We start from the raw sequence: 23,152 nt of genomic DNA on the forward strand, positions 1-23,152 counted from the left end.
GTGATATAGTTTGGACCAGAGCTACCTATTGAACAGTTTTCACATAGCTACTTAGGGACATATGCCAACAAAATTTGAAATCTAACGGGAATCTAGAGACTTTGGATAAAATGCGCACCTCAAACTGTAAGCAGAGACGTTTGCACTGACACTGCTTTATAGAAAGCAAGACTTCAGTTGCTACGGTTTCCAAACGGCCACATTTGGCGAGCAATAAATAAAGGCACTGAATTAAAATTAAATCAGGAAGACTGATGGGGACTGTGCAGCTTCTGATGCTGAAGGCAAGGGCTCTGTGCATGGCCAGTCAAAACTATTGGTTAGTTTGTTTAAGTCTTTGTATTCAGAGGATTTAATAATTGTATAGAGGAAATTCATGCATGCACAGGCTGAGATCACACAGAGACAAGATGGTCTTTTTTTTTATTTCCACAAATGGTGGCTCAACTTTTTGTGCTGTTGAAAGGCAAGTATCTGCTCAAGCTCATGAGATACAACTAACTGCAAAAAATTCTGTTCAAAATGATAAATCAATATATCACATTTTAATATTTTACTGAAGCATGCTTAAAATTATTTCTCTTAAATGTGAACTGTAAGAACGATGTTAATACATTATGTAAAATCTCAAGCATTCTATTATTTTAATTAAAAAAGTATAAACATCAAATACATTAAAATCAAGGTCCAACAGATTTGAAACCTGACGCCATCTATGTATTAAAAAAAGTATTGATATCAGCTCCATATGATGTGACAAATATACAACTAGTTTTGGGACAATGGAAGATTGTGAAAAGTTATGTTGATGTCTTATCTATCTAAAATGTCACTGACTAGGGAATGGAATTACATGGTAGAGATTATACGGGACTTTTTTGTCAAAATACTCTAACTCTTAAAATAAATGATTAGCAACTGAGTCCAGAATGCACAATAAACAGACTTGAAGAGCTTCTAACTCCAATCTTAAAAAAAAAAAAAGGAAAAGAAAAAGTGTTTGTATAAGAATAACAGTTCAGAGTATCTTTAAATCTAATGGAATACATTCTTTCAGTTCTTAATACTCTGCTGTATTTGTCCCAAGCACAACCCTGGCCTGTCTGTGAGAAACTTGACCTGTTTGCTTTCAGCTCCTACCAAATGATGGACTTGCTAGAACAGAGAGCTAGAGAACTTTATACAGAGAGCATGCTGGATAGAAAATAAGTGTTCCAAAGGCTTCCAGTGATAATGAACAGCAGTCCTGTTTTCAAAAGTTACAGATACTTTACAAAGTCTAATCTAATTAACTTTCAACTGTATATAGACTATCAGCCTATGTCATTCTGCAAACGGAACTCAGGCTCTTATGTTATTTAAATGCCACATACATTTTAAATATTTTTGAAACCTGGGGTTCATTTCCCACCTAACTACTCATTTCTGTGTGGTATGAAATCCCTATAGTTGGAATTTCCATACTTATATTATTCTCCAAACACCTTCCATTGACAAGACTGCAAGCTTGCAGCAACAGTACCTTCCGCTGTGTACAACTACAGGCAACAATGATCAGTGTGGGAGGATTATTGCTCACTGTTCTAAGTAATATCTTTCTTTGATGCTGTGTTGCTCACCAGCCCAAGCTGCAGCTCTAAGAATATCATTGCATCTCCCACAGCCAGGAGGAAATGACCCACCTTTTGTAGTCAGGGTCTACACCTTACTTAGGAAATTCAGTCAATTCAATCCAGCTGGGCAATCTGGGCAATAGCCACAATTCCCCCTTTTAGTTTTACCAGTTTTTGTTTTCAAAGGAAGGTGAGCAGAGACCCAGTCCATTCTTTCCAACTCCAGCATGCTTCCCTCCCATGAGAGTATCACGTCGGGGCTTGCAGCTTTACCTTCTTTACCAAAGGACTCTCGCTCCGGCCCTGGCTCAGGCTACTCTGGCTCCGGCTCGGGCTACTCTGGCTCCGGCAAGGGAGTCACAGTCTTCAGCGTCTCTCAGACATATCACATTGGGGTCACCAGTTGTTGCTCACCAGCCCAGGTTGGAGCTCCAAGGATGTCATTGCATCTCCCACAGCCAGGAGGAAATGGCCCACCTTTTGTTGGCAGGGTCTAAACCTTAATTAGGAAATTCAATCAGTTCAATCCAGCTGGGCAATCTGGGCAATAGCCACAGTTGCAATAGCCACAATGCTGTATGGTTGATACACTGTATTTTTATTCCTCGTGAATAAAAAGTGCCAAACTCATGGATTCCCATGGAGTCTAGAGCAGCACCTGATCTACAGAAGTAAAACAACATCCGAGGTGCCTGTTAGAGCATAAAGGGCCATGTACAAAGCACGCATATCTCACACTGGGAGATGTGTCTTGCTATGGCAAGGGTATTATTATTATTTATCCAATCAGTGTCCCTTCAATCTCTGTACTCAATAACTAGAGGAAAATCCTACTTAATTTCTTTTGCAGTTTGAAATGCATATAGGTCTCCCATTCTGTAGGGAAGCTATCATTTCTGTATTGATGTGCTCAGTGGTTTGGTTTCTTTTTTCCAGTTCAGATTTTTCTCAAATTGAAATATTGTACACGTTCCTTGATTTTGATTGTCATAAAATTAAATAAGTAATTTTGATTTTAAAAAATACATCTTTTCCCTTTGTTGTGATTCATAGATATAATGCCAGTGCCATGATTTCTATGATACTTATTTTAGAAAGATAATACTTTCCAGGAAAACCCATGAGGTGATCTTTCTAACATTTACATCAGCCTGACACTTTTGCTACCAGTGAAAAAGAAATCTTTTATCTGCTCTATATTTTCTGAATATCCATAGCTCCACTAAGCAGTCATAACCCTTAAAGGACACTATGATAAAATCAATAGCTGAACAAGGATATGGATGAAATTTTCAGCAAAGCTGAATGTAAATAGGAAAAGGGTAGAGAAAGGATTTCTGTTGAAGAGGTATTTGCAATTTAGGTGTGATTATTCATAAGGAAGGGATGGTAAAAGTTCATGCATCTCTTTTCTTAAACTACATCAAGAAAGTCACCAAAGCAATTTCTCTTGCTTCTTAGTCTGCTGATCACAATACATGTGTCAATATGCGCCACACCTATGTTAAGATTGTGGAAACACGCTTTCCAGAAATACTTTTTCTAAGATCAGTAAGAAGCTATAGGTAGTATTGTCAGGGGGAAAAAAATAAAATCCGAGTCAAAAGCTCCAGCGAAATTATGACATAAATAAACACTCAAACCAGAATCGTGTTAAGACATTATAGATAGTTGCTATGACTGTTGTGTTGCTGGAGGCTACTGAGCAGTAGAGACAGTGTAAGGTTGTTAACCTAAGACTTTAATATTGCATTGAAATAATCCGGAATGCACCTATTGTTTGCCATGCTGTCACAGGACTGCCCCCCACCAGACAGAGCAAGAGTTTCTTGGAGCGACTGAAGCACATCTGAGTGAGTACAGATGACAATTCAGAAAACAGGGCATTTCAAGGGATCCTGAGTTTTTAACAGGTTTTGATGAAGTAGCTTTTAAAAGAGAAGGAAAAGTAGGTACGCATATACTTTACAGGTAAGACCATCGTACTTTCTGGGTTTGCTGTAAAACTAAACCCAAAAGACTAGAAGCTCAGTTTGGTTAATTTCAAGGCTGTTTTTCCATCCCTTTCATAGACACTGAATAGGAAAGCTTGTTCCTAGCTCAAATCCACCGAATTCTTTCAGTAACAGGCTGTTATCTCTCTCTTACTTTCTCCTGTCATTGGTCAACTTCTGCGTAACGTTTCATCTTCCTTAGACTCTAAATTCTTCTGAACAAGGATGGTACCTTCCTATGCAATTTTATAACACGTAACAAAAGCTGATCATAATCCTCACTAAAGCCTTTGGATGCTATCACGGTAAAAAGAAGCAAAACCATGTACAAGAGCAGCCAACGAGTATCCCAATGACGCAATTATGATGACATTTCTATCTAAAGGACAATGGACTATTTGATGAGACTTTTATCTTACATTTTGGTCCATCATCATAGGACATGCATATAATTCTTTTACTTTGTGTGTGAAACCTTCTCTAGAAGAACAAAGTACCTCACTAAATGTGAACTTTGTCTGCATAAATAAAACCATCTGGTTTGCTGTCTAACCATCTGGTTTGTCTAAAGTTTAAAGTTTATAGTCTCCTGAGTGTTATTCAGAGGCCCACATATGATCAAGCGTCCACAGACATTTTTATTTGGTAAAAACTTTCCCACAGCACTTTATTTTTCTATCTCTTTTTGATGTTGTGAAAAAAAAAAAGAAGTCATTTTAATACGTGTGTTGTAATATTGCATGTGTTTGTGTTTCTGTGAACAGTGTGTAGATCTCCTAGTGGGTAGATATTACAGGCTAGATTCTCTTGGGAACAGTGGAGGAAAGAACTACAAAAGAGTCATTTGGAGATACCAGATCCTACGACTTCTTCACCTCTGTCCTTGAACAAAGGGCTGGGTGGGGTGGGCAGATCACTTTAAAAGGCATCAGCTATCTAACCTGTAACAAGACACTGAGCACTGACCTCTGTCTCAGTGCAACAGCTAGGGCTGGTAACAGGTAACCACCACTTTGTCAATCCTACATGAGATGGGGACTCTGCTGGGTTTGACGGCTCCACAATTGCTGGCAGCATGCAGCATCCAGATAACCTAGTCATGTTCAGCCCTGTGTGAATAAAAGGTATTATTACTTTCCCCTAATGCTACAGGCTGGACAGTTGCTACACTTCTGCTCGCTCCCTCCACTTCATAAACACAAGATTTTCCATCCAGAGCCTTTATAAAGCCTTGCCAAAAGGGTTCATTCTCCTTCAGAGTTCAGCTGCTCCAGTTTCTGGAGAAAATGTCTGAGTTCTCTGGTAGGTCAGTAAGTACACAACAGTTCATGAGCTCTGATACTTCTGTCTTATCTGCCCTCTTACCACAGGCAATGGAAAATGTTTCACTTGAAACAACAAACAGATTCAAAATCAGAAATAGAAATGACCTCAGTAGAGATTAATATAACTTTACAGAAACCCACCTCTTTCTGCTCTATACCACGATTGATGCTTCAGCAAATTAAGTGTGTGCATAATTAATAGTCTATTTCTGCCGTCAATAACAACAATCACACCTTTTCATCTACCTAGAAGACAGCAACTTTCTGTATGCATGACATCACAAGTGAGATTTAAAGAGAAATGCAGACCTACAGATCACAGAGCACGATATCAATACCGTATTTGTAAACTGAACTTAACTAAACCAACTAGGGCAAAGAAGTCTGCACTTTAAAGATGTGCAAAATAGGTTTCCATTTCTATGGTCACTCTTCCGTAAATTTCTTTAACACGGAAAAGTAGAAAGGATCCTCACAGGCCTGCGGAAGCTAAGACCCAGGACAATTCCTCTCTCTGCAGAAGAGTTGAGAGAGGGCAGCTGGATCCCACTGGACCCTGCTGTGTTTAGTTTCTAAAAAAGGGAACTAAACAGAGAAGCAGCCTCCAGGGGCAGCAAAATACAGCAGGAAGCTTGGAGATGCTGTTCTGTTCTAAAAAAAAATAAATTGCTTCACGTACGTGATTCTATTTACTTGTTAGCTTATTTGTGTAGCTTGAGGGTACTGGGTTGTTGCCCGGTCAGCTTCTTACAACTTTGATTCCTGTTGACATATAAAAGTGCGAGCGTATGAGCTCATGCACATGTACTTAAAAGCAGCTTCTGTAGATGTACAGGAGAAGAGTTTAAAGTAATTCTAATTTACTGCAATAAATTTCATTAAATCCTTATACACTGCCAGAGAGGTCGAATACAGATGAAGTCATGTTCCGAATCTAAGTCCTAGATTTTTAGATTTTATCATTTAATATACAGACAGATTTTAAAATGAGTAGTCAATACACTACCACTTTTCAGCTAAACTATGTTAACGGAATATATGCATTTTCAGCCATTGTAAATAAGATGCAGGTTGTAAATTTAAGTCACAACATTTTATCAGATTCAAGCAACAAGTCAGGTAACAGAGCTAAAACAATGAGCCTTAAGGTCTGCCTGTATGTTCAGATCCAAGATGGGCTTTGTATTTCTTCTGTTCATTGTACTGAAAGAGATATCCTATTCATTCAAAACTAAAGTCAAGACAACCACAATAATTGTGAATTAGAACGCTAAGAGTGGGTCTTGAGTAGCCTATTGTATTGCTAATTATTTACATGCAATGAATGTCAGCGTGAAAATGCCTATCATTGTGTCAATTTCTACATTATAAATTGCCTTGTGTTTTCAATCTTAGTGTGACATTAACATTTATAATCTGCAAGTGGGAGTCAGTATTCACATCAATCAAGATAATCCATATCCTTATGTTCCAGAGCTTATGCTACAGAGCTTCCTTAGAAAAGCATAATTAGAACAAAAATTTTGGTTCAGATTTTAAATATTTGCTTAGGAAAAATATTTATTAATATGAAAATCTGTGTGATCCTTATTTGTTTTCAGAACATATTTCCAAGAGCTGGGAAGATTTGTTTTCTGGCACGCATCAAACATTTTTCCACTGGTCACAGCATTCTTGCACTAATTGAGTTTAGAAAACTCTTCAGCTGCTGCCTGGATGAATACGATCTGTGAAAAGCAAGCATCAGAAATAATCGGATCCATTAGCTAATTACACTTCATCATCAAACACACATCAGTTGAAAAACGTAATAGGAGAACCATATTCTGGTATCCCAGATCTTTCAGATCGTAAGAGCTGTCACAAAGAAAGCACATCAGTATCTTCTTGCCTGAAATACTTCATATTTCTCAGTGAAGGAATCCACTGATTTTCAAAAGGTATAAATCTGTACAAGACAGAAGCCTTCTGAAGCGTGTAGAGATTATTTTACTGTCTGAAGTAAAAACTTCAGAGATTATGCATGGTTTATCATGCATGAAATATGAACAAATCTTTTCCCCAGCTAAAATTATCTACTCTGATAAAAAAAAAAATATCCTACAATGTGTAATTCAATTGTACATTGAGACATCTTGGTAGAAGGCATGGATTTTTTTTAAATGTGGTTATGGATTCTGTAGAAGAAATGTTTATTCGAATTTCCCCTAAATGCCACTTTATTTTTACAACGATTTTTTCTCATTTCTGTCACAATATACATAGAAGTAACTGACCATGTTTTGCCATAGTTCTCATCTTTCTATTAATGTTTTAGATAACACATGAGGAAGATAATCTCACTAATTTTCACACTATTTTTCCAGGGAGAGCATTTTCTCTCCTTTAAATAGGAGGAAATTCAGAGTCACATTACAGCTGGCCTTGTTAACATATTGACCTTGACTCTTTGTTGCCTTACACTCTCAGTAGCTACATAGTTCTGTGTTAAGTGGAAGCTAAAATGCCGTTCTCTTGGAATGTTTACCTTTTGAACTTACATGTGAATTTGATTTGAAAGATGACAAGGTTCAAGTGGAGAACCAACATCATGATTTCAGATGGAAGTCCAGTTACTTGCTTTTTTAAATTCCAAACTACATAAAACCCCCACACGAACACAAAAAACCTTCAGGATTTGACTCCTGCATAGGGACTCCAAACAAAATCTCGGTTAGCATTCAATTAACAAATAAGTATACATTTAAATTTCATTGGTTGCACTACATCAGCCTGACAATATTGGTGGACAGTGGCCTAACACCTACGTTTTGTACTGCAGTTTTCCATATGCTCCACACTGGCAAGCTTCCAAATGAACAGATAAAATGCTGCTCTGCTCAGCCCAGCTCACTCACTCCTCTGCTTAGTCCACGTTTCCCCATCTCTTGCCATTCACTTCCTGCCCTCACCTTTCCCCATCTCTTGCCATTCCCTTCCTGCCCTCACTTTTCCCCATCTCTTGCCATTCCCTTCCTGCCCTCACTTTTCCCCATCTCTTGCCATTCCCTTCCTGCCCTCACTTTTCCCCATCTCTTGCCATTCCCTTCCTGCCCTCCTCCCCATGGAGCCATGTTACCTACACAAGGTTCATGCTCCCATCGCAAAGTGAGGAAACAATTGGAGACATTGTCGGGGACGTTTCCCAGTAGCGCTATACCCTGCTGCCATACTCTAGCTGTTTCCAGCAAACCGACGGAGCAGCAGTGCACAGGCTGGTCTCTGGGACGAGAGGTCACAGCAGCATCTTACAGCACAGCCTGTAATGAGGTCAAAGCAGCTCCAGTGGGGGAGGTCAGGCAGTGACTCTCAATCCCTTAAAGCCCCACGAAACGCCCATGTCAGAGATTTAGTACTTGTAAGATACTTGTTGGTACAAAGACACAGAAGAGATCATCTGTTACTACAACACAGAATCACTGTGAAATTAAAGACTTAGACTTGAGTCAAATCCAAATATTTTTCCTCCTGTTAGGAAATAATAAAAATGCCCTATCAAGTTGGGTTCAGAACTGTCAGCTTTCTCTTGAAATGCACTCTCTGGTGAGTAGTTTACCAGCAGATACGCCTTAATTTCTCTGGGCCTGACTATTCACCGTTTTGCATGCTGTGTAACTCTTCATGCTGGTGCAAAGTAAGATTAAAAAGAAAAAAATAAAAGGCTGCCAAACAAGTGCCTTACCTTCCACAGGTGCAATTATTTTACAAACAAAAAAGAAGACAAGAGCTTTTAGGTTGTGCTTGGAGATTCTTACTATGTTATTCTTTTTGAAATCAGAGATACGTTACCATCTTAAAGTATTCTGCGCTCAGTAAAACTAAGTAGGGATATTGTTAATGCTTCAGTTTTTTAGTAGGGATATTGTTAATGCTTCTTTTTTTTTTTTTTGTATGGTATCTTACCTGAGGGTTTTTTTTTCCCCATTCTGGTGCCTGTCTTTTTGTTTCATTTGTATATGGTGATATTTATGATCTAATTCTCTCTTCCCATGTTACAGCCTAATTTATGTGGTAGGTGGTTTCTAAATACCTTTTAGCTCCTATTCCCATTTTTATGCTAGAAAGCAAAGGAAACAAGCAGCACAAAGCATTAAACCTTATTTTATAGACAACATTATCAATACATGTTGGTCATCATCTTAATTTGCTAACAGAAAGATATGCATGTGTAGGCATATCACTGGTTTTATACACAGGTTGTTCTAGGATGAATGTTTTCAGTTCCAGGAACAGTGTGCAGCAGGTGAACATCCAAATGAGGATAATTTTGCAGGACCTAAGAAAGCGTGATCCCTAAAGGTAAGCTTTATACAAGCAGACATTTGAAAACGTTCTATTTGATGGTGTATTTGGTAGTAAACCACAGATCTTCATGAGCAAATCTCAGACAATGCCCACAAAAGGAACAGATTTACATTTGCTTCCTCTTCCTTTAAAAGTGCCTTTAACACTCAGCAAAACTCATTTACTAATGGCTCACCTTCTGGTTGATCAGAAGTCTTAGTTGAACCTTTTTGTCTAACTGGGTTAATTAGGCATTAAGTTTACTCTTTTTCACCTAAATAAAGGTTTTGTAATGTCTACTGTTTCAGCTCCTGCAGCTGCTTTCATTACGCAAGTAAAAGATCTCTCTTATACAGAGCCACCTATCTTCATCAAGCATGTACAAGCTAAATTGGTTTTGAAATTTCCATTCCTCAGTGAAAACTAACTGAAATTGGCCAACAAGCTGCTGACCATTCCTCTTCCCCTGATGATGGGGAAAGAGTGGATGACAGACACGTGTGACTGCATAAACAATGTTCCTTAGGAAACAGCCTTAAAAAAAAATACAATACTTTTCAGGTCACATGTTAAAGCTTTGCACAATTGGAGGTTTGAGATGTGCTAAATCTTACACGCTTTGCACAGTACTATTCACTTGAATAGAACTAATCACTCAAATTGCATAAAGCTAAGTGCTTGTTTAAATCCTCACATGACTGATGACTAGTGTTGAGTATTTAAAATCCTGTCCAAAGACAAAGGAACTGATTGTTTCATTTGAGCAGTCAACTTTCTAATTAATCATAGTAGTTTAAATCTCTGTCGTTTAAAATGTCTAAGCAGCGTGACCTTGCTTCATCGATAAGATTTTGCTTTTGTCCTTCTGGAAAATTTTGCATACTAAATACTAAGCCTTAAAAGAAAAATATTTTCAGTCTGAAAGTGACTTAAATCCCATGTTTTATGACAGATATTAAACAAAGAAAGCAGAGATAAAAGCTCAGACTGATGGGGCTCCACAGATGCCATGAATCTAAGAACGCGACTCGATCTTAAGCATAATGGTCCCTGACTACGTAAGTAGGTATAAAGAATTGCCTGAATGTACCTCAGTGTACGATGCTGGAACGGAATACAAGGTTTAAGGCTTCATATTCTCCAGCAGTTTACCAAACTGTGAAACCGAAAGCATCTACGCGATTTGGACTGCTACATCTCAAAAAGGTACAAAAAGCAACTGGAAGCCTTCTGGGGAAGGTATCGGTTTTGTTCTCTTTGTAACAGAAACCCAGCTGGGTTCTGCTTGTGACTGGGATACCTAAGGGAAGGCACGCTATGGTGTCAGTGCCAGACGTTTCCCCATTCACCCAGGAGAAAGCCTCTGCGCAGGCTGTGCATTCTCTCGAGAAGTTCTTCAGCCTGCTGTAATCCATGTCGGAGCTCGGGCAGCGAGTGACGCACCCCACGGCCCCGTTCTGACCTCGCCCGTGGGAGCACGGGCTGTGCTTCTCCCAGAGCGCCGCGCCGGACACCGGGAGCAGGCGCGCGGGCTCCCTCCCGGGGAGGGGCGGCCGCCTTCCTCCCGCGGGGCGGCGGGAAATCCCGAGGGGCGCCTTCAACAGCAGCAGCATGAAGGCAGCGCGCAAGGCTCGGGTGGGAGAAGCTGGGACAGCGCCTGCCCAGCGATAGCGGAGTCTGACGAGACCCCATCCCCTTACATCGGAAGGAGAAAGGGAGACGACTCTGTGTGCGCTGAAAGTAACTGAAAACAAAACAAAACACGGAGCAAAACGGGGACGTGGAAAAGACGGGGTGACCCTACACCACCGTACCGACGTCGAGCCGGAAAGCTTTACAAAAGGCCCGGTCCGCGCTGCTTAACCCTCCCCAGCGCCCACCGAGCCCCTCCAGCAGCCGCAGGGCCGCGCCCCCGCCCGCGCAGAGGCGACAGGCACAGCCGCACCAGAACGGCCGGAGAGAGAGCGGCTCCCCCTTCCCCGCGGCGCTGCGCAGAGCCTCGGACCCGCAGGGGCCGAAGCTCCACCGCCAACGGAGGGCCGGCGCAGCCCGGCCCTGCCCGCCCCGCTCCGGGTTGCCGCAAAGCGCGGACGGGCAGGGCAGGGGAGGGGAGGGGAGGACGGCCGCTCTGTCGTACGGCCGCTCTGTCGTACTGCCGGAAGACGCTTTGCGGCCCGGGAGCCCCTGAGAAGAGGCCGGGAAGCCCCGTTCGGCCTTTTCTCGTTGCCGCCGCCGAGGGGAGGGTGAGTGTCCGGGGGGCTCCGGCCTCCAGCGCCGCGCTCGCGCCCTCTCCCCGAGCAGCGCTAACGCCGCCTCTCCGTCTCTCGCAGGAGGAGTCATGCCGGCCAAGGGTCCCCTGCAGAGCGTCCAGGTCTTCGGGCGGAAGGTGAGGCCTGGGCGCCGCGGCTCGCTCCACCGCTCCCGGTGGCTGTCCGCGCTCGGAGTCTCGGCCCCGGCGCGGGAGCAGCCGCGCCGGCCCCTCGCTAGGGCCGCGGGAGGGCCGCCGGCGGCGGGGCCGGCTCGGCGGCCCACGTGTCGCGTGGGCCTCTGGAGCCGCTGGAGCGCGCCGTGTCCCCGGGGCCGCGCGGAAGCGAGGGGCAGGATGTGCTTTCGCATGGAGCGGGCCCGGGTCCTCCGGGTCGGAGCTCTGCTCTCTTTCTCGGGAGCCGCCGTCGCTGTCGTCCCCAGGCCGCCGGGGCCTGGCTTGGCATTGCTCGTGTCCGACAGCCATCTTATGAGGTGGTGGGAGGAAGGTAAAGTTCTCACCGCTGAGGTCCAGCGGCTCGAATAATTGTAGGTAACAGGCTCTTGCGAGGAAACGAGCCACAAAAATACCGTGTCGTAGAACAGATAGGGTGTCTTTCCCTCATTTATAACTAAATGGTATAACTGTGTAGCATTTGTAACTATAAATATAATTTTATTGAAACATGCTTAATACTTTAAGCGAATACCTGGGAATGTAAGGAGCAGCACTGTTTTATTTAATGCTAATTTTGGGCATAAAATTTAAGGTTTTTAGATTGTTTAAATGGAAATTCACTAGTGCAAAAACGAAGTGCTGCACTAATACGCATTTGGATTTTTAGAAAACAGCAACTGCTGTTGCCCACTGCAAGAGAGGAAATGGCCTCATTAAAGTGAATGGAAGACCTCTGGAAATGATTGAGCCCAGAACTCTGCAGTATAAAGTAAGCATCCGTCCAGCCTCCCTCAACCTTGGAAATTAAGATACTTTTATACACATAGTGTCTTGGTGGTGAAGAATTGCTTACCTTATTGACAGCACTAAATTTTTGGTTGTGTGTTCCCTGATTGCTTGAAATGTAGATGCCGTTATGAAAATGCAGAAAACTGTCTTTTTAAGATTGTCTTGGGATGGGTGAGGTTTTTTTCTTAATTAGATGAATGTGTATTAATGTAGTGTGAAGTACTTTCAGCACTTCACATCCATTGTTCAAATTGAAATAGGTGACATAAAACCCTCCTTCTAAAACGTTTCTTTAAGACTTAATAAAATAGTTGTTTGAACACTGCTGAGAGAATCTAAAACTGTCTAGATAAATATAAATTGTGGAGATAAATATAAACAGTGGAGAAAAATACCCACAAGTTACCTCAGATCTTCAATTTTAATAACTTGATTTATTTTTCTAATGCTGATGTAATTATGGCACTCTACTTAAACTATTCTCTTGCTCTTAATCCCTGTGAACATATACTTTGCTATTAAGATTTTTGAAAGTTAGAAAAAATATTTCAAGATTTCAATAAGTTTATTTTACAACAGTACTAGCAGGTGTCAAAGGACTCTGCAAGAAGTGCACTTAACTTGGGTGTGTGCTTGTGAAATCAAGGCTCCATTTTTCAGAACATTTAATAACTTCATGTTTAGTAAACCTACTACGAACTAATCCTTGTTGTTGCAATTAATTTTCTTACTGTGTTTTGTTTCCCAGCTGCTTGAACCTGTCCTCCTCCTGGGGAAGGAACGATTTGCTGGTGTTGACATCAGAGTCCGTGTAAAGGGTGGTGGCCACGTAGCACAAATCTACGGTATGGTTTTTGGTGGGATCTTTGGTGTGGGTTAGAACAGGCCAAGCCACGTATTCGAGAGGCCTGAGATTAGACTAGTAACTTGTGCATCTCGGTGTTCTGTTTCTTTTTCCACTGCGTAAACGTAGTTGCTCATAAGGGCTTACTGGTTATATTCTATGTGCAGAGCCGTAACATCTAGAGTAAGTTCAATCAAGTGAACTGATGAAATTCTGAGGAAACACTAGGAAATGATCTTTGTGTCTTGCAGTGTGACAGGATAGTTAGTACAGCTGAGCGCGAAGATTCTGGGAGGCGAAAAGGAGATTTATCATGGAAATTTTACCTTTAGTTGTAAATTTCCAAGTTGTTTAGAAGCATCTTTCAACTGACCTGCAAAGCTAGGCAGTTTTTTCCCTTGCAGGGCAGATGGAGAACATATTTGCATTGGCTGTTGATAGAGTGGCCTTTTACAAATCATGGATTTGTTCTGCTGTTACAGTTTGAGTATAGGTTAGTGAAGTGGAGCTGAAGGGAACCTGAAGCTGCATGAAGAGCAGTGACATGTTTCAGTCTCAAAGTTGATGGCATTAATTTTTTCAGAAAATTCAGATTTTCACCAAAATCCTGATCTCGATGTTCCGACAGATAACAGCCTAACAGTTAATCTTTCCATTTCCTCCCATACACCTGGTTTGAGTTCTGATTACCGTGTTACTGTGCTACAGGCTTGTTTTATTGAGATATGGTAGAAGAACTGCTCATACCATCCTGTTGTCCCTCTTGCTTCCCTAAGTCTTTGAACACACTGACCAATTTTATCCTTTTTGAAAAGTAGAGACATTTCAGAGGATTGTGTTTCTAAGGATTTTGAAAGTTGACTGCTGGTAGATAGAAGATGAATCTACATTAGTACGTGGGAGAGAAGGTGATCAAGACTGCCCTTGTACAGTTCCTTGGCTAGCTGGTATTTGTCAAATCAATAAATGAACTGCGGGTGGCCTCTTGGCACAGATTTCTTTGGATTTGCCAAAGTGAAGGTCACATGGACTTTGTGGGAGGGGAGATTGGGTAGGGAAAGGACAGTTTGGCAGAAAACAAGACGGTGAGTTTCTCAGAGAACTGGCACTTTGTGTTTAAGTACATTTGCAATCCTTACTGATCCGTTATGTTTTTTTTAACAGCTATCCGTCAAGCTATCTCCAAAGCATTGGTGGCTTACTATCAAAAATGTAAGTTGTTTTGATTGTTGTATTCGCCTTAAGTGGAAATGTATAGCTTCTTGTAGTTTTGGTGCAAAAAATCTTAGTACAGATTTGTTCCATGTGAAACTTCTTAAACTGAAGGTTTTTTGCTTGCTTGTTTGCTTGTTTTTAAACAGATGTTGATGAAGCTTCCAAGAAAGAGATCAAGGATATTCTAATCCAGTATGATAGGACTCTGCTAGTTGCAGATCCTCGCCGTTGTGAATCCAAGAAATTTGGAGGACCTGGTGCTCGTGCACGCTACCAGAAGTCTTACCGTTAAAATTGTTCTACAGTCATGTGACAGTCAATAAACATAAAGAGAATTTGATAAATTTCACGTTTCTAAATTGTGTTTTTCTATGCGAGTAAATAATTTTTTTCAGTGTATGTTAACTGAAGATTGATACACAAATTGATTGATATTAAAGTAAAATCGGAGGATGATTGGCAGTTTTCTTTTATCCCTTCATAGTAGGTAAGTCTAGACAGATGGAGCCTTGGGAATAAAGAAAAGCTTTCTCCCGTTGATGAGTGTGTGGTTATCAGAATATAAGGAAGGCCGACATCCTATTTTGTGTGGGTACATGCAGCAGTGTGGCAGTTCATTAAAGCGAAGTTCAATCTTTGCCTTTCTGGTCAATCTAAAAAAATCTCAACAAAGATGGACTTTTTCCAGTACCTGGCTGGCCACTCTTTATGGTGTTACGAACCAATGCTGAGTATCCCACGTTCTTCCCCGGGTGACAATGTTTGTCTCGGCCTCCTTACAGACGGTCTGTAAGGCATGAGAGTGTGGATCTGGCCCCTAGCTAGTAACTTTTGTACCGTGTGTTACGTGACTTGCTGTAGTGTGCTGCCCCAGCGTAATGCAGCACGGTGAGCATCTGAGATACCGCCTTGAGAGTGAAGTTCCAAACACGGCAATGGGCTGTTCCGTGGCAGTAAGCACTGGCTGGCTGCATGAACTGCTGCTGTTTGTGCTGGCTTAATGGCTAGTGGCCATTTACCCCTTAGGGGTAGCTCCCTCCACACAGTGCTGAAGTGGATACTCAGCTATCAGTTGTTTGGAAGTTTGTATTTAAAGTTTATGTTACCAAACCAAGTATTTCTGGGGGCGGGGGAGGGAGGTTTATGGAACTTTTGCCATACCAGATAACACAGAGGCAGTTTTCTGGATTAGGATTCTAAATGTAGAAAACTTTTTAAATAACAAGTCCCATATATTCTGTTTCAAAAATAGTATTTTATAGATGTAAAACATAAAAAAGATTTTGTGTTATGAATAAGATTGGGTCTAAATGATTGGTCGTCCAACTGTTCACACAGTCAAGCACAGAGGGATGTAGACCTGAAGAACGACATTAAATGGTTTAATGAAAAATCCCTTGGAAGCCAGACAGTTTCTTAAGAGCCAGGTGAGGCGATTTGAAGGCCTTAGGGGGAAGTAGGTGGGAAAAACCTGGAGTTGAAAATACGACAGTAATTGTCAAAAATCTAGCTAAAGCATATGTGTATCAAACATGAAGCGTTGGAGAAGTTCCAGTTTCTTGTCCGTTGAAACTGAAGATTCTCGTTCTGGAAGTGATCTCCCAGGGACAAAAAATAAGAGTGAAGTTCTAACTAAGACATGGGATATGCCAGCAAAAGGCTGTTGGAAAGGCCAGTTCTGTCCCTTGTAAGATTTGCAAATAATTGAGTGAGGCCTTGGATATGAGCTGACCCAACAGGCACAGGCACAGCCCTGGGCTGTTGTTTCCTATGTTGGAAAACCAGTTTGGAGAGGAACTGGAAGAAACTTTGGAGTCTAAACAAGTGATAGCTTCACTTCTGCTGTAGTGCTCTCTGAGCCTGGTGGTTTTGTGCCTGTTGTAAGCCTGTATGCCAGTGCTGGAATTGTTACAGGAGCACCTTGATACTTGAGATTCTGTTGGGCGTTCTATTAATGTGGTATTTCTTCTCTCCCTCGTTTAATGGCAGGTTGTTTCAACGTACTCCATCAACAAAAAACTAAACCAGATTCGTTTGTGAGTTGGGTTGGGGAACTGCAAAGAATAGTACAGTTTTGCCTTTTGCTCTAGTTTAGGAAAATAGGTGCTTGTGGCTTTTTATAAATGTTAATGTTTGTTATGATGCCTCTTTGCTTTTTGTGTAGAAAGACATTTAAGACATCTTCGCTGAAGTGTAGTTGTTCTAGAGTTAAACTTGTAACTTGAACAAATTCCTTTTGAAAAAGAATTCTTCATCCATCTCCCATTTTAGCTGTCAGGCTCTGCCACAAAATAGAGCATTAGAGGACCTGAATAGAAGTAGAACACTCTTATTCAAACCCCTCAACACTCTCATTGAAGTGGAGGGGATTGTTGTATGTCTGTTGCCAATTTCCATGCTAGATTTTTTTTTTTGGTTTACACTAAGTGAATGAGAGATTCTATTCCAGACACTTGCTGTCGTTTTGGGAGCATACGTGATTTGCTTTCCTCAGCTCCCCCTTCCTGCGCCCTCAGATCTGACTGATTTCTCATCCAGTGAGCTCCTCAGGGTTTCTACCTTGTAGTAGAGTTGCTCACAAATTATTCTAGCTCTTGGGCTGTGGAAAACGGCAACGTTCTGCCTCCTAGCCTGGCTTTCTAAGGAAAAGGTGCTATGCAGGGCTAACTTCAAATTCGATTACTTGAATTCCTGTGAGTTTTGTGAAAACCAGCATCTTGATAGATGTTAATTAGTTTCAGCTGAGGAAAAATAAGCCTTTTAGTTGTTTGGCTCGTGTGGTGACTGAAAAGCAATGGCTCACTCATTGCTTAGGAAATGTGTACTGGCCTGCCAGTTGGCACATATGTACTCTATGCTGTGCCTTGTCCAAAACTGTTTCTTGCCTAGCTGTTAGAGCAGTCAGATGCAGGGAAAAAGAGAGGACACAAAGCTACTGTGGTGTGAAATCCAGAGAGGCAGGGGGAGATGCAATACCTGATGCCAGTAACCTTAGGGTTGGATTTGACAGGCATGGGGAAATGTGATGTATCACTTTCTCTGCCCGCAGAACAGCTCGTAACGATTTGGGATTTTTGTTTTGCTGTTCCTTTGTGGAAAGGCTGAAAATAAAACTCGCATTGCTACTCATATATCCAGAGATGCTATCTGCATGTCATTTCTCCAACCAAAAGGCTCTTAGTGTAATAAAAGTGTTTTCTGAACTGAATTCTGATCCTATAAAAATGCCCCATTAATCCTGTAGAGTGATGTCATCCCCGCAGACTTGCTTTCTAAATGAGAAATGTTCATGCAATCAGGCTGGTGGCTGCCTGGGTGGCTGAAGATTTTTATGCTAAGTGGTGACTTGCTGATCACCCACTAGAGGGCTTAACTTCATTGGGGAAGTGTAACTACCATGAAGTTTGAAGGTGTAAGAAGAAAATCTGGTTCATAAAAAGGTTTTCTTTCCTGATGTCCTAGTTCTGCAGGGGTAGCAATCAAGCTCTTGCCATTGAGCATCCCCTTCTGGCCAGAGACACACTTCCACAGAGAAACAGTAACAGTTTGATCTTCAAGCCCGTAGGGAGGTTCTGTGGAGGTGGTTCTTGGAAAAGAAGAAATGTCCCTAACCTCGTGTTGTCCAGTTCTTTCTGTAGGCCCACTGATGCTTATCCTTAGGAAGATCAGGTGCGCACGTCAAAATGTGGCCTCATTCGGATTCTTTGTTGAAAATACCAGTTCAATGAAGGCTGGCGCGTGAGCTCTGAGAAGTACCATGTTTTGTTAGTGATGACAGTGGACCCAAACCAGGGCAAGCTTGCACCCGTGGTGCTGAAGGCAGTTGTTTTTTCACTCATTGTTTGTAATCCTGATAAACTGTGTAATCTGTATATGAAATTAAGTCCTCTCAAATGTTATCTTGGAAAATTTGTGTCAAATTAATTTTGACTGTAACACACAAATACATTAACATTGAAATGTTTAAATTTTATTTTTAAAGAAAAATCTGTAGCTTAAAAATGTAACACTAGCATTCGTTAAGTATGGACCAGTGTGTTCTGTATTGTGTTTGTTTTCTTATGAAAGTGATTACTTCCAATGCATTTTTTTCTGTTCAAATTTTTCAGAAGTCCCGATCTGTGAGTATTCCTTTACTTGTGTAGGTAATGTGTGTTGTTGCCTTGATAGAATTTGATTCAATTTTTTTTATCTCTTTCTTAATATAGTCCTCTGAGTTACAGTTCAGGGTACTTGGCTGAAAAATTCTTTTTCCTTATTAGCTAACATCCTTCATGCGCTTGGGGCTGTGGTGTTTCCTACCCTGCCTGGAGCAGAGATATCCAGACCTAATGAAGCCTGTTGCTCTAACTCTGACAAAGTCCCTTTGCAGCTGAAGAGGCTTGGCCTACTTTTTAAATATTAGAAGTTAAACAACTGTGAAATATTAACATTCACCGAATAGTTTCTCAACTTCGTTATAGAAAAATTGTTCAAAAAAAAAAGGCGGCAGCTATTTTTTACAGTTTCTGTTAAACTGAAAGAGTTCTCTTATATTAATGGAAGTATTTATTTGTGAAGCTGCATATGAAACGTGATGTGAAATATGGCCTTGAGGAAGGGAAGAATCCCAGATCAGATTTCTCAGAAGAGTCTGAAACAGTTCTAAACCAGACTTAGTTTGAAAGTTAGATTTAGTGGAGGGTTTCTCTGCCCATAGCAGGGGGGTTGGAACTAGCTGATCTTTGAGGTCCCTTCCAACCCTAACCATTCTATGATTCTATAATAACGTGGAGACTGGCAATGGAATTTGGAAGCTCTAATTCTTGGATTCATCTCAGCTTGAAAGCAACCTAAGGCATCGTTCTCTAAGAGTAGGTTTATGTGAGGGTGAAACGTTGAGTAGCCTTTGCCACTTCCTATAAGATAGGTGCCCACATAATAGATCACAGCGAGAATGACTACATCAGTGTGCTACCTTGGATCAAGAACTCACTTGTTTCGCTTCTCTTTGCAGTCTGGAGTGGTTTTGGAACACATGGAGCAGATGAAGCTAAGCTGGGAGATGCAGTCCAGCTGCAGAGAAGCAGCCAGTCCATGGGGCCAGCCCATAGCTGGTCAGAAGTAAAAACAAAGCAAAAAACTTCTTGAAATGCAAATTACGTGAATGTCAGCTTCTCAGATCCAACAGTGATAAAAATAATTCTTCAGACATACTCCAAACACAGTGTAGTGTTAGAACATATATCCATTTGCAGTAAGTATTCTTGGGCCACCAGTGATCCCGAACCTGCACGAGTACTGTTGGCAGCTGTGTGGACACAGGGTTTTGTCTTTGTCTGGGGTTGGAGAGGTTTAGTGTTCTCCTTTGCCTTCCCTTCTAGTCCAGCTGGGGAGTGGGGGAGAGAAAGGGCTAGAAGAAATGATGGGAGAACTTTTTACCTGAGAAAGGCCATCAACTTCTACATTTTATTTTGGTCCAAACCTTCCTTTTGTAGCATTCTAAGAGGATCTCATGAAGCACATCCTAGGAGGAGTGTAGGGTTAGGCAAAAGATAGGCTTTGTGAAATAAAACAAGTAGTAGCCATTTCAGTTAGCATTATGTGTATTTTTAAAGCTGCACTTTTTAATGATTCTGTTAAAAAAGGGGATAAGATTTTTCTGTTTTAAAGTACAATCATTTTTAATTTTGGTGAAATTCTATTTTTATATTGTAATGAAAATTAGAAACAAAACCCATTGGCTCTGTTGACTTCGTTCTCCTTTTTGCTAATATGAATTTTTTATAACATATTTTATTAAAAATGAAATATAATTATCCTCTCGGAAGCCTTCTTTTGCGATATAAACAAACTATATACAAAAATGTATCTAAAATATTCTTAAAAATCCAAGTATATTATTTAATGGAAGTTCATGTCTCTCCTTTTAGAACAGATAAGAAACATCAATATGTTAATCTCTGAAGCCACCTGGTTATAATTTATATAGTGGCATCGTTGCAGGGTCTTGCAAAAGTGTTTCACTGTGATAAGCAGTGAAGGGCAGCACTCGGCGCGAGCCTCGAAGCACACAAAGGTGTGTGACGACTGAAGGAACTCTCAAACCGTCATGACACGGCAGGCAACGTTTCTGTGTCATTGTCTGCTGTGTTATAAAGGGCCGATTCAGTTCAGCAGAGGAGTAATGCTCGCAGGTCTGGGGAAAGTGTAACTAATACAGACCCCGCTGAGGAGTTACCATGCATCACTAATGAGAGACGTGCAGCCAGAAAGTTGCGTGCAACACTTGCAAAGCTCCTGAAGCTGTATGTAGCTACCAAGCTTGATGTCTCCTTTTCTTTCCAGCTACCAAGCTTGATGTCTCCTTTTCTTTCCTTTTTTCGCATTGCATTATTCTAAATAATGCAACCAACTCTCTAACTTTTAAAGGATTTAAACACACTCTAGAAATACGTAGTTCTAAGATGCCATCGTAATCAAAGCCAGTAATTTGGATAAATTTCCTATTACTAACTTATGCTGAAATGAACATTGTGGGAAAGATCAGTTTAATGATACCGTGGAGTATATTCTTGCTTCATTCACTGCTGTCTTCTTTGCAAGGTAAGAACTTTATTCCGTTTTTGTAGTAATACTAACTTTTAAAAGTTTTTTCTAAATATTTTAATATTGCAGCTCCTTCTTCTATCATTATAAAGCAATTTTTTTGAGCCTTGCTGGAACTCATAAGTAAAAAAGTTTTTTAAGACAGGTTAAAAAACTATATATCACAGGTGCAGAAACTAAAAATAGCTCTTATTTTTTAAGATATATTTTTATGTCTGAATTTGTTACTAAACAATTATTTAGGAACAAAATAAAGTTTCTTGCCTTTCTTGCCATTACTGCCAGATGAGTAAGAACCTAATGATTTTCAATGGGCCGTGATTTTGTTTGAACAGACTGCACCTGCAGTTTGTTTAAGCATTTTTAGAATGCTAGGGTAAATAATTGCTCTTCTGATTATAGAAATGATCTTATATTCTATGTAATGCAAATGGATCTTGTAGATAGCTTTCTTGAAACAATTATAAAGATTTCTAAGGCAATATGAGAAAGAATGGTTTTTATGGGTTTTTTTTAAATAATTTTATTTATTTATTTATTTTTATTTATTTATTTTAAAAACCTGCACTCTAAAACATTTGAAATGATTTACAATTGAGTCTTACAAGTAACAATCAGAAAATGCTACTTTTGCACCCTAGAAGTTTGATTCTGGAAAGCTCTGAGCACCTCTTCTATTTTATCAGTTTTCTTCTGAGCCTCTGAAGAATTATGAACTCTTCGCTCTTTTTCATGGTAGCATGTACCAGAAAGCAGAACATGGAAACGTGCAGGTGATGAGTACTTGAGAGAATCAAACTCTCAGGAAGGAAAGCGTGTAGTGCTACATCACTTGGAAACTGAAAAAGGTTGTGTAAAGATGCTCTGGAAAACTTAGGATCATTAAAGAACAAAATTCAATAGTGGTGTTTTAAACTTGACAAACTATTGTTTGCCAAGTGCAGAGTGAGGCTGCAGAAAAAATATTTAACTTGATGACTTTTTAATCTACAGGATCTTATTGCAAGCTTTCTCTTTTGAGAAGAACTTCAAGGTAAGTTTTTATTCCTTATTTGTCAAGCGCTACCAGCAGAACAAGAATGAGTTAAGTGTGACACAGTGAAAGTTAGAAAGTTAAGTATAGCCTTGAATTCGACATGCAAAATGTCATGTACATGAACGTTGGATGTAAACCACACTTTCAGAATGTTTACGACACTTTTCAAAGAATTTACGTAAAGGGCATTTACGTAAATGGGTTCTCTGTTCGAAAAATGGAGGTCCTCATGAAAAATGATACTTTTATAGTCTCGAGAAAGCTTAGAGGAATAATGGAATGAAACCAGGATGAGATCATGATTTCATGACTGGAAAAATACATTAAATAAGTGTCCTTCTACAGTTTTAATTGCAAGATAAAATCCTAGCTGCTATTTGAGGCACAGAAAAGTAAGTGCTATACAGCCTTAAAATAAACATTTTCAATACAAGTTTTCATGTAGAAGCTGAAATCCAAACAAAACCCAAACTAGGGAAGGTTCCTGATCCCATTGAATTAAATGGGAACTATGCCATCAATTTCAATGGAAGCATCCAGTCAGACGTAGCTTCAGATGTCTGATGACCTCTAATGCATCTAGGGAACACACACGCTCATCAAATGATATGCCAGCTTGGACTGATGGTAAAACTAAGTATGTTTTATTGTTTGATGCCCTTGTTTCTGAAGTTAGTCGCAAGTTTAAATCAGCTACAGCTGGAGAGGCATCTTTTGCTGTTAAAAGTACCACCACAGTATATTCAAATAACACTTCGGGGAAATCGCAGCCACTCACACGCAGTGTCAAGTAAATATGAAGCCACTTTACAATTTTGTATCCTGTCACGTAAGCCTGTTTTGCGTATTTACGTCTCCCCCACCAGCTCCAGGTAACTCCCTGTCCAAGCAGAGATTGGAGTGCTACCCAATTCTGTAAAATAAGACCAAGAGAAAAAAAAGAGAAAAAAAAAAATCACCTTTTTAAATGTTAACCCAAGAAAGACTTCTTTGACAAAGCGAT

The 23,152-nt window shown here is 40.6% G+C and overlaps 2 protein-coding genes across 2 annotated transcripts in view; both read left to right on the plus strand.

The window, feature by feature from the left end:
- The first annotated feature begins 11,443 nt into the window (after window positions 1-11,443).
- On the plus strand, window positions 11,444-14,872 carry RPS16 (ribosomal protein S16). Its single transcript, XM_086609967.1, has 6 exons — window positions 11,444-11,498; window positions 11,586-11,641; window positions 12,345-12,446; window positions 13,215-13,311; window positions 14,475-14,522; window positions 14,672-14,872. Exons 2-6 carry the CDS (start codon window positions 11,594-11,596, stop codon window positions 14,815-14,817), a joined length of 441 nt encoding a protein of 146 aa, XP_086466093.1. The 5' UTR covers window positions 11,444-11,498; window positions 11,586-11,593; the 3' UTR covers window positions 14,818-14,872.
- A 6,159-nt stretch (window positions 14,873-21,031) lies between these two features.
- Window positions 21,032-23,152, plus strand: part of OTOGL (otogelin like) — a 93,979-nt gene continuing 91,858 nt past the window's right edge. Inside the window, exons 1-2 of the mRNA XM_086610725.1 lie at window positions 21,032-21,110; window positions 22,107-22,146. Coding sequence (XP_086466851.1) covers window positions 21,032-21,110; window positions 22,107-22,146 — 119 coding nt within the window. The remainder of the gene's footprint in view (window positions 21,111-22,106; window positions 22,147-23,152) is intronic.

The sequence above is a fragment of the Tauraco erythrolophus genome, chromosome 4 (assembly GCF_009769465.1).
Source record: "Tauraco erythrolophus isolate bTauEry1 chromosome 4, bTauEry1.pri, whole genome shotgun sequence".
NCBI classification, from domain to species: Eukaryota; Metazoa; Chordata; class Aves; order Musophagiformes; family Musophagidae; genus Tauraco; species Tauraco erythrolophus.